Consider the following 12,574-nt stretch of genomic DNA (forward strand, 5'->3'; position numbering starts at 1 on the left):
CGTGGCCGACACGCACACGTACGTACGTACCTGCACTCGGGCGTGGCGGCGGGCGACCGGCGCGTGGTGCAGCAGCTGCTGGAGAGCGGCTGCGTGCAGGTGTGCGTGGTGGCGGCCGAGCTGGCGTACAGCGTGGCGGCGCACACGCACACCGTCATCGTGGCCGACACGCACACGTACGTACGTACCTGCACTCGGGCGTGGCGGCGGGCGACCGGCGCGTGGTGCAGCAGCTGCTGGAGAGCGGCTGCGTGCAGGTGTGCGTGGTGGCGGCCGAGCTGGCGTACAGCGTGGCGGCGCACACGCACACCGTCATCGTGGCCGACACGCACACGTACGTACGTACCTGCACTCGGGCGTGGCGGCGGGCGACCGGCGCGTGGTGCAGCAGCTGCTGGAGAGCGGCTGCGTGCAGGTGTGCGTGGTGGCGGCCGAGCTGGCGTACAGCGTGGCGGCGCACACGCACACCGTCATCGTGGCCGACACGCACACGTACGTACGTACCTGCACTCGGGCGTGGCGGCGGGCGACCGGCGCGTGGTGCAGCAGCTGCTGGAGAGCGGCTGCGTGCAGGTGTGCGTGGTGGCGGCCGAGCTGGCGTACAGCGTGGCGGCGCACACGCACACCGGCATCGTGGCCGACACGCACACGTACGTACGTACCTGCACTCGGGCGTGGCGGCGGGCGACCGGCGCGTGGTGCAGCAGCTGCTGGAGAGCGGCTGCGTGCAGGTGTGCGTGGTGGCGGCCGAGCTGGCGTACAGCGTGGCGGCGCACACGCACACCGTCATCGTGGCCGACACGCACACGTACGTACGTACCTGCACTCGGGCGTGGCGGCGGGCGACCGGCGCGTGGTGCAGCAGCTGCTGGAGAGCGGCTGCGTGCAGGTGTGCGTGGTGGCGGCCGAGCTGGCGTACAGCGTGGCGGCGCACACGCACACCGTCATCGTGGCCGACACGCACACGTACGTACGTACCTGCACTCGGGCGTGGCGGCGGGCGACCGGCGCGTGGTGCAGCAGCTGCTGGAGAGCGGCTGCGTGCAGGTGTGCGTGGTGGCGGCCGAGCTGGCGTACAGCGTGGCGGCGCACACGCACACCGTCATCGTGGCCGACACGCACACGTACGTACGTACCTGCACTCGGGCGTGGCGGCGGGCGACCGGCGCGTGGTGCAGCAGCTGCTGGAGAACGGCTGCGTGCAGGTGTGCGTGGTGGCGGCTGAGCTGGCGTACAGCGTGGCGGCGCACACGCACACACGATTTTTCGGTGGTAGCAGCATTATTTGCATTATTAAAGGAATTATATATAAAGTCATATATCATGCGTGGACAGTGCATTTCTTTTGTTTGAAACCATTTAACTTTCGGTAATTCGTCGGTAAGTACAGCGTAATTAATAACTGGTTTAGTTACACGCTGTATGCGCGCGGGCGCCCCGCCACCGATGCAGCTTAGAATAACCGCACGATGATCGGCTAGTACGGTGTCCAACACTGCCGAGTACGGATGTAATTTAGGGGAGCGTACAAATATGTGATCAATGCATGATTTAGTAATAATGTTTAATCTAGGTTCTATTCTTGTATATTCAGTAATCCCGCACATCAATCCGCGTTCGCTTAGTGATTCAAGATAAAAATCTTTATAGGATGAAAAAGATTTTAAATCTATGTTGGTGTCGCCGATTAAAACCAAGTTTTGCTTAGAATCAAACTTAGAGATGTGTTTACCTAGTTCCTTAACAAAAGTGATTTTGTTTGTTGAAGGTGGTCTATATATGACACATACAATAGCATCTTGGGTGTTTGTTTTAATATTTTCGCATATGCACTCAAACGTTTTACTTAATATATCATCACAAACAGTGAATTTAATGTAGTTCTTAACGTATAATATAATACCACCTCCTCGCATGTTATTTCGCAATTGTGAGAACATATTATACCCAGGTATATTAAACAACTGTTCGAGACCGCTAATAATATCTACTTCTGTTAATGCAATTACGTCTAAAGGAAACTGGCAACTATGAATAACTTGGAGTAATTTTGTAAAATGTTTTTTTATGGATCCAATATTTAAGTGCAAACAAGATAAAGCTAAATGATTACTGGCTGGTAATCGTTGAAAAAAATTCTTTATGGAATGACAATCAAACAATTCATGAACTTGTGCAATAAATTACTATACAATAAAGTACTATTGTATAGTTATTATTAAGTGTAAGGTAAATCTAAAACTTAGTATGTGAATATAACTTTCAAATAACTACTGATAAATAAAAAGAGTATACTTAATTATAATGTAGATACTTAAATAGCTAGTAATTGCTTTATATCCTGATCGGATCTAATGTAGTGGATCTTACTATCACTAGATTTCCTCACACACACTTTACCGTCCTTGCACCATATGAACTGGAAGGAGCTTCTTAATTGAGTTTTGGCATTATATAAAAGTGTTTTTACATACTTGGTTAGGGCTTCTCTTATATACACTCTGTTGTCAGCTTTCTCCTTAGGGGCATCAAGCAGCAGCATTCCTACGGTAAGGCATTTATCCTTACTAGCTTCAATTAATTGATTACGGGCTATTTTCGATTTCATATTCACAAGGAGGGGGCCGGGCTTATCCCTAGAGCCTGGTAGCCGCTGAGATGATTGAAGCTCTCTCTCATCTACATTTAATTTTAAGGCAACGGTCTTCATCACTTTGTCTACATCTTTTAAGGGCATTTCAGGTAGACCGGCAATTTCTACAGCCATAGATAGGGATTTTTGTTCGAATGCTTTTAATCCTTGTTCCAGCACGTTCACACGCAGCTCCAGGTTTTTGTTTTTGTTACGGAGATCTTCGTTTCTATGCTCCAGGTTCTTGATTGCATTATCCTGCAGTTTTAATGTCTGTTCCATGCTGGTAATTTGGTCGCTTAAAAAGTCAAGGGATGCCTCTAGATTTCCTATTTCTTCTTTAATGGTTTTCTTAAGCTCTCGGCTGATATCCTGGACCAATTTTCGGGTGTCAATAGCTTGAGAGCTTCCTGGCAGTTCACCATCTGTATCATCATCATCTTCATCATTGTCAGGTATAAAAAACGTTGATCTACGTGAAGCGTTTTTTTTACACACCTCTCAACTCCATTCAATACCTGGTGTGTTCCGAATGGTGTTTAGCTGTTTGTTTGAGTTTAGAACAGGTAGGATCTGCATGCACTGTTTTATCACATCTACTGCACTCTAAACCGGGAATTATCTTGGTTATGTTTTTGTTACACGTAGCACACTTTTTTTGCACCATCGTACGTAGATTGTAGGTAGATTAAATCTGTTCTGATGACAACCGCTCAGTAACGCACCTAGACGGTAACTAAAAACAGGCAGCACTGAAATAGGCCTGAAATTAGCAGGGTCAAAAGAACTGCCCGATTTAAACAAATGTATAACTTTGCTGTATTCCATTAAGCCACACCCTCATCTATGCATTCTCAATATTGTCTAAACAGGTTGCTGTTGTAGAAGTGATTCTAGTAGGTTCCCAAAATACATTGAACAAATTAAAACTTTGAAATAAATTTTTAAGGCTAGTACAATTGCCAGAAAGTTCAAGCAAGTTTATATTAAAATCTCCACACGCTAATTGACTTGCTGGTTTTGCTAAATTTTGATAGTAGCTCCTCCATTCTATGTTGGAATTGTTCATATGATGCAGTGGGGGAGCGGTATACACTTACAATGATAAATTGCTCTAGTTCTACACAAGCTATCTCGATTAGTTGTTCTATAGAGAGGTTAACAATATCTCTTTTTTTACATTTTAATCTGTTATTAAAAATAATTAGGGAACCTCCATTTATTGCTCTACTACCCCTTGCTTCTACAAAACGTCCTGACTACTTTATGTTCTCTAAAACTAAACTTGATCTCTAAAACTAAAAGAGCTGATGACACTTACGCCAATGTTCTGTAATTCATAATATATCTACTTTACAGCAGCTCAAAAACAGTTCAATTTCAAATTCCTTACTTGAGATACCCTAGCAGTAACAGTTACCTTTGGTGAATGTTGCCTATTTTGTATGATATTGCAAGAGTTGTCCTCCCTTCTCGAATAACTTAAGTTAAATTAATTGAAGAAAAATCTTCATTGTTATATTTTTGTACATTAGTACTAATACATTCCCCTATAGAGGCTTGTATGTCGATTATTTTACAATTTTGCCCAAAAGAGGCATGTTTATTAAATATCACTACAGAGGAAGTAGTGTGTTGACTAAGACTATAAGCTACTAAAGTAACCAGCTGTTGCTTAAATCTAAATGGTAGGTGCACGGACTAGTAAGAAAAGAAGGACTCCGCGCCGTGATATTAGCAAGTGAACCACCTTTATGCTAGTGTGTGTGCGGTTACGGGGTATACCAGATACACAAATTTTTCTCCCTTAAATAATCATATATCCACAAATACTTTTATAGTATTATTTTTATACTTTTTCACAACGCACGACGGCATTTTTAAAATATTTTATTGCGACGCAAACTAATCTGTCACAGACGATGGCAAATCATAAATCATAATGGCGGCAGATCGGCTTGTATTAGTGTAAGTGTATGCGTGGGGGTGTGTATTTACACGTTAACCGGCTTGTTTTGGTGCCTCACTGTTAAGTAAGGTGACACGGAGTCCTTTTTATTTTACTTGTCCGTGGGTAGGTGTAGGTTACCATTGGTTATTTTCAGCAAATTTTTAATTTCAGAGAGAATAAATAAAGAGTACAGATTAATAAAAAAAAAGAGTTTAATCAACTTTCAAAAACTATTTTTTCCTCCAATAACTTGTCTCGTTTGCTTTATTTTTCCACCTGCCTTATTGTGACTGCGTTCTGGATTTAGTGCAGTTAATAGAAAACCTTTATGTGTTGTATGTCAACGAGTATAGCTGGCATTTGTAAAAGAATACTTTAATGTATTTTATTAACAATTTGTTATGTTTTTACAGTGATAGCCCTCACTTCTAGGATTAATACACAAATAAAATTTGAAAACAAAATTTTATGAACGATGCGGGAATCGAATCCACGACCTCTCGCGTTCCGTGCGAGTGCTCTTCCAACTGAGCTAATCGTTCGAGTGACGTATCGTCATAAATTATTGTATGCTTTGTTCAACTCTAAGGTTGTGGCTTCATTTACAGGATCTACTTTACAGTTGATAAACTGCTCATCCAATCAACAAGATTTTATGACGATACGTGACTCGAACGATTAGCTTAGTTGGAAGAGAGCTCACACGGAACGTGAGAGGTCGTGGGCTGGAGTCCCGCATCGTCCATAAAATTTTGTTTTCAATTTTTTTTGTGTACATATAGCTGATTTTTTTTATACCAGTGGGAGGCTCCTTTGCACAGGAAGCCAGCTAGATTATGGGTACCACAGCGGCGCATAGGCGGCGCTGTGGTACCCATAATCTATAGAAATAGTTCTGCCGCAGTAATGTGTAAGCATCACTGTGTTTCGGTCTGAAGGGCGCCGTAGCTAGTGAAATTACTGGGCAAATGAGGCTTAACGTCTTATGTCTCAAGGTGACGAGCGCAATTGTAGTGCCGCTCAGAATTTTTGGGTTTTTTGAGAATCCTGAGCGGCACTGCATTGTAATGGGCATGGCGTATCAATTACCATCAGCTGAACGTCATGCTCGTCTCGTCCCTTATTATCATTAAAAAAAAATACATAGCTGAAATAGAGCACAACTGTATTTTAAAGTACGGTTGGCAACCCTAGTGTCTGGATATGACGTCACTAAGATGGCGTTCTCTCCCTGTACCACTTTGTGTGCATTATACAAGTAATCACAGCCGCCCGTGCACTTATTTGTTTCAGATACAACGGCAAGATCCACAGCTACGAGCAGTACCCCATCACGAGCATCCTGCAGATGTTGGGGCGCGCGTGTCGCCCCCTGGAGGATGACCACTCGGTGGGCGTGCTCATGTGCGCCGCGCACCACAAGACCTTCTTCACCAAGCTGCTGAATGACTGTCTGCCGCTTGAGGTACCCAACACTAGTATATAGTTTTAATGATGCTCGCTTAAATGTCACTGCTTGTGGCGGCGACGTGGGACGGGTCGTTCCCTTCCCTCAAATATGGTCGAGGGAGACTATGGCTGGCCCATGCTTCATGCTCGTGAACGGGCGCTGCTTGTGGTGGCAGGATGATCCTGTTGCCGAAGACTCGGTTTCAGATTCTATATATATGTATAGATATATACATATTTATTAATTTATAATCACTTATAAAATGCTCACAGAATACCTTTATTGATTTATGGTGTATGTGGATGATGCAGCTACTGTACTCAATAAGTTTTGTATTAATTTACATTTACTTTTTTGACTTACTCGTCTAAGACATTGACTATTATTTTGACGTTTGAGTGTGTCTGTTGCATCATTTTACATATTATATTGTAATTTGAAATGATTTGTAAATCGATGTACTTAAATGTAAATCTTGATATAAAAGAGTGGTAATGAGTTTCTTGCTACTTCTTCTCATTAGCTCAACCCTTTACGAAGTAGCGGTAGATTCAATAAGAATAATATTATATATTTTTTTTACATTCATAAGTGTCATTTCCGGAACCTACGTGAATAAACTGATTTTGATTTGATTTGAGTACACACCTTACATTTTTTATGGGCACAGTGTTATACTATCACTGGACCTGACGTCGATGAAGGTACCCATGTCGTATCGTCCCGGAAACACCGCACAAGGAAGCTCATTCCACAGCTTCGTAGTACGTGGAAGAAAGCTCCTTGAAAACCGCACTGTGAAGGACCGCCACACATCCAGATGGTGGGGATGATATCGTAACTTGTGGCGTGTCGTGCGAAGGTGAAACTTAAAAGTTTGCAAAGGGTACTTTGCAAACAGATATACCTACCGTACACTTAAAATAGACTAATTTATAGACTACCTGAAAGTCTAATAACAAATATTATATTATTAGCAAGCCTTGCGTCCCTAATAAAATGTCATATCCCCAGAGCCACTTGGACCATAGACTACACGACCACATCAACGCGGAGATCGTCACCAAGACCATAGAGAACAAACAAGACGCCGTCGACTACCTGACGTGGACTTTCCTGTACCGGCGGCTGACGCAGAACCCCAACTACTACAACCTGCAGGGAGTCACTCACAGGTGAACATGAAACTTACTGCGATTGTGCGCTTGGCACAGCTGTAGTGCCAACTAACTTACACGAATCAAATTATATTTAATTCAACTAAAGATCTGAATATTAGGTGCTATTATCTTAACATATATAAATTACGTGACACGTTGTTTGTCCGCGATGAACTCCTAAACTAATGAAGGGATTTTAATGGGGATTACTTCATGGAGTGCAGTTTAGTACAACTTCAGAGATAGGATAGTTTTTATTTCGATTTGGGACCCATAATTATTTTTATTTTCAATATCTGTTTTGTATGGACATATTATCTATGACAGAATTTAGTGACGCACGGTTTGACAGGTCCACTGTGAAACAGTTTATCATAACAACAGGGAGCACATTTTATACGAAATAATTCTTGATGTTTTTAAAAAGTATTGGCAAATTCCCATAAAACAGTATTTTTTTTATTATCTGCAGAACAACGTCTGTCGGATCAGCTAGTAATAATATAAAACAACATTACTAACACAGTAATAAATAACAGAAGAAATATACATGTAATTAATAATAAGCTATTCGTTGAGTTTTTAAAATATATTCAAAAATGATCGTAATGATTCAAAAGCCAACTGGTATTTTTAATTCCTAAAAATAATTTCACTTTATGCTTAAAAATTGTTTTTAAAACGATCAATGGTCGCGCCAAAAAGGGAGCCGCCATGATCATGACGTCATAATAACATAATCAAAGAAACGTCAAATGTCCAGTGCAATCCTTATTGAATTTAATAAATAATATAAAAATGACCTTTTATAAACCGTATCGTTGGTGGGTTGCTAAAAATATATTGTTTCTGCCACAGTGACGTCACAAAATGGTGGTCGGCGTTTTCGGTCACGTGACATACAGATAATAAAACTATAAAATTAATATTGAAAATATAAATAATTGTCATGTTTTTATAACAAATTAGTATTGAATCCGTATTTCTCAGGGTAAAAACTATCTAAATAACAAACTTTCAGTATTTAATTTTGATAGATGAAACTGGCCTGTTGCGATATCTTATGTTGCTCCATGACACTGGTAGCGCTTGTTGCTGACAGTAGTCATACTGTATATATATCTTCACTATTAGTTTTATAATTTATTTACTTGTCCAGGCATCTGTCCGACCACCTCTCAGAGTTGGTGGAGACGACCCTCACAGACCTGGAGCAGTCCAAGTGCATCGCCATCGAAGACGAGATGGACGTGCAGCCGCTCAACCTGGGCATGATCGCCTCCTACTACTACATCAACTATACCACCATCGGTGAGTGACATCTCGAGCGGTCAGCGACAGTTATGCGCGATATTTTATTAAATGACGATTGTACATTATACTACACGGCCACATTATCTCTGGACCTCGCTGGAACGTAAAGCCTCCTTCCCCTTCACCCCCTCGCGCTCGTCCTGTTGCGTCAGTACGGTTTGCAGATTCATGACCGTTATCCGTTACATGTCGTGATTTTTTCTGCGTTGTTAGCTTTGTTTTTGTAGTTTTCATTTTACGTTTTGTCTTTTTTTGGTAAAAATTCTGTAGTTTCTGTTGTTGTGTGTCGTTATAATAGTTCTATCAGAAAAATATATACTTTTGGTACGTAACCTAGATGCTTTGATTGATTTTTCATCATTATAATAATAATAATAATAAACAGCATCACAACACAACACCCTAACATCAATCAATAATACAGAAAAGAAATATTTATTACTATTCATTAACTATGTTTGCTTACTCTTAAGTGATGCTTCTTTTGCACACCGTAATAAAGCGACGATATGACGTCATCGACGTCCAACTGGTTTTCCTACACTTCAAAATTCGTTTCGTGCCGCGATAATTTGCGAGCGGAGCCGGTTCACTTGGTATCGAGCGCGTGCGCGGACCGTAAAGGCATCGGCGAAGGACTGGTTCCGCTTTTCAAAATGGCGCGGTTCAGGAAGTGAGCGAGAGAGAGAGCGTGATAGGAAAAGGACAAGGATAGATAGATAGTGGTGTTAACAAAGGATAATTTTCGGATATACTTTACAAATATACATTTCTTACAGAACTGTTCAGCCTGTCGCTAACGTCCAAGACGAAGATCCGAGGACTGCTGGAGATCATATCGTCAGCGGCGGAGTACTCCGAGCTCTGCATCAGGCATCGTGAGGAGAACATCATCAAAACACTATCCGCCAAGTAATTTATTTATATTCGTTAACGAATTAACTGTTTTTTTTCAACGAAAAAACCTGTTTAGAATAATAAGCCAATAAATTCAATCAACTTCTTCGCCCGTAATTCGCAATAAATGAAGCATGATTCCGACTCTTTTGCAACTTACAATATTTTTGTTGTACTTAATTCAAAACGGCTGAAAAAAGTTGTGAGCGAAAACGTTGTCTTACTTAACTATATAATACTAGCTGACCTGGCAAACGTTGTTTTGCCATATAAATTATATATGTAAACCTTCCTTGAGCTTCAACGAATCTATTACAAAAGATTTCGTTGAGATCGGTCGAATAGTTTAGGAGTTATTAGGGAACATACATTCTCTTTTATATATAGATATTGAAAAAAAAGCTTCTAGGTATAAATTAAATTTAGCAATAGTAATAATATTATATTAACCTATTAAATTATCAATCAATTAATGCATTATTGAAAACCGGTTTACGATTTAACAGTTTTTTCAACCTGTTGACCATTGACAAAAATCAGTTAAATTAATTTAAAAACCTTTTATGACACACCTCTGTCCCCTACATATATTATTCTACCAATATTTTAAGAAAGAAATATAGAAAAATATTTTTTTTATAAACATACACACACAAATAACAAAATTGGAACAATTTAAACTATATATAAAACTGTGTTTTTAAAAAAGAATCCACTTACCACTTTTACTCTTATTTAGATTATTATCACTGTCACCTAAGTAAGCTAGGATCGGAGAGACACTTGATTAGGTGGATACTGTCGTTTGGTTTTACATTAGTAATATGTATGTGTATGTATCCACCGCAGAGTGCCCCACAAGCCCGCGAACCCTGGCGGCGGCGGTGTGAAATACAACGAGCCCCAAGTGAAGGCCCACGTGCTGCTGCAAGCACACTTATCCAGGATGCAGCTCCCGGCTGAACTCCAAGCGGACACGGCCGTGGTCGTCACAAAGGTACGGAGATGTATATATATATTTTTGTATATAATCTGTCAAGTTTTTGTTTACATATTTGTATACATTAACGATATTTGGACGCCGTTAAGCAGAAAGGACTCAAACCACACTTTGGTCAAAATAGAGTTATGCCATCATACTCCTGAAGGTCGAATCTGTCATGTTGTGAAAACTCTATTATTAAAATGTACACAGAAACTTTTTTTTGTATATTTATTTAGAACTGAAACTTATGCCTATAACTCAAAAGTGCCTTTGAGTGGTTTGAGTCCTGTCTGCTTAGCTACGTCCATTTGTTGGATGTGTCGGAAAAAAACGAGGCTTTTGGGAGATTTCAACGAAAACGTTATCCAAGCCCTTTGAGATATAACAAAATAATGTATGATGGAATTGTGTATCTTATGAAGGTCTACAGAAAAGTCCACGATGGCATTTTATGTCTATCTCTTAAGGATAACATACTATATATCCATATTAATACTTAAAAAAATTGGATATAAAGTGGTAATGTAAACGTTGCGTCATTCGTTATTTTTTTTCTGGTTTCTTCGTCCATTACTAGGACAGGCAAAGGATTCAAGCCCATACAGCCGTATTCATTATTTAACAATTAATTATCACAGCCATCTTTGCAAGATTTTTACAAAATTTTTCTTTCTAAAAACGTTTTTAGAAGAATTAGAGAATAGCACGATGAATAAAACATTTAATGATTTTTGCTTCGCCAAAGAAGTATAACTTCTTGCGTGCACACAGAAGTACACTTTTTTCTATTGACAGAATAGCGTCTGTTTGGTCCGCTAGCAATTATATAAATATGTATAACATATTTTCGAGTGATCCCGTCAATTATGTCTCAACAGGAAACGACGATTACTTACACTATTAGTATTTGAATATAATATACTTATGTGAGATGAAATATTACTCAATCATATGTTTATGGTTACTTATAAGTCAGTATTAAAAATTTAAGCCTGATTCAGCGAAAACGACAAATCTAAACTGTAAATACTTCTTTGAAATTTTGCATTATTATTGTTATTTATGAACTAAATAAATCCGACAGGCCATCCGTCTGATCCAAGCGTGTGTGGACGTGGTGTCGAGCAGCGGCTGGCTGTCTCCCGCCGTGGCCGCCATGGAGCTGGCTCAGATGGTGACGCAGGCCATGTGGGCTAAGGACTCCTACCTGCGCCAGCTGCCGCACTTCACGCCCGATCTGGTGCAGAGGTGCGCCGACAAGGTGAGTTACAGCATCAGTTATTGATAACGCCGCTATCCGTCTTTCCCGTCCTAATCCTGTAACGCTGTCTCTTCCTCCCTTTCACCGCACCCGCTGCATTGCGCGCCATATTGGAACAACGGCCGCACGCCATTTAATCGTCCGCTGAAGCCTTGACGCACGCACGCGCAAGTAACCCGCTCTGCTCCGCATCTCGCGCCGCAAAACGAATTGTGAAATAGTGGAAAACCGCCTGAACCAACGAGACTACAATAATATATATATATATATATATTATATTAAAATATTAGATTAAAATGAATATTCGTGTGCAGGGTGTGGAGACGGTGTTCGACGTGATGGAGCTGGAGGACAGCGCGCGAGCCAAGCTGCTGCAGCTGTCGTCCGGAGAGATGGCGGACGTGGCCAGGTTCTGTAACCGGTACCCCAACGTGGAGCTCAACTACGAGGTGAGTTGCTGCATCATATGCTTCATTTTTTGATGTGAAACATCTTATTTTGCCCTGTGCTTGCCCGGGGCATAAAAAGTAAAGGGAAGTCCCAAGCTCAAGGGTGTTGTAAGAGGCGAATTAGAGCATTTACCAGTGGGCGGCTCCTTTGCACTTGACGCCGGCTAGATTATGGCAACTAATGTGTATGCGTTATTGTGTTTCGGTCTGAAGGGCGCCGTACCTTGTAAAAGAGTCCTAAGCGGCAGGGCGTAACAATTACCCACAGCTGAACGTCCTGCTCGTCTCGTCCATTATGTCATAAAAAGAAATCTAATGCAAAAGATATAAGCATCTGATGGCGTGATGGCTAGTGATTCTTTTTTACTTGGGTGAGGACTCATTTTTGTTATGGTAACCTTTACATCATAAACGTCTGTTAACAATTCTTTATAATTTTGTAATACATTTGTTTTGTACATTTTCTAGGATCTTG

At 41.4% G+C, this 12,574-nt stretch overlaps 1 protein-coding gene across 1 annotated transcript in view; it reads left to right on the top strand.

The window, feature by feature from the left end:
• LOC126973218 (putative U5 small nuclear ribonucleoprotein 200 kDa helicase) overlaps positions 1 to 12,574 on the top strand; it is a 95,152-nt gene that overhangs the window by 74,481 nt on the left and 8,097 nt on the right. Inside the window, exons 34-40 of the mRNA XM_050820403.1 lie at positions 5,877 to 6,048; positions 7,048 to 7,208; positions 8,353 to 8,504; positions 9,287 to 9,419; positions 10,254 to 10,401; positions 11,474 to 11,650; positions 11,965 to 12,099. Of these exons, the coding sequence (XP_050676360.1) occupies positions 5,877 to 6,048; positions 7,048 to 7,208; positions 8,353 to 8,504; positions 9,287 to 9,419; positions 10,254 to 10,401; positions 11,474 to 11,650; positions 11,965 to 12,099 (1,078 nt within the window). The remainder of the gene's footprint in view (positions 1 to 5,876; positions 6,049 to 7,047; positions 7,209 to 8,352; positions 8,505 to 9,286; positions 9,420 to 10,253; positions 10,402 to 11,473; positions 11,651 to 11,964; positions 12,100 to 12,574) is intronic.

Source organism: Leptidea sinapis, chromosome 29 (genome assembly GCF_905404315.1).
Source record: "Leptidea sinapis chromosome 29, ilLepSina1.1, whole genome shotgun sequence".
Lineage (NCBI taxonomy): Eukaryota > Metazoa > Arthropoda > Insecta > Lepidoptera > Pieridae > Leptidea > Leptidea sinapis.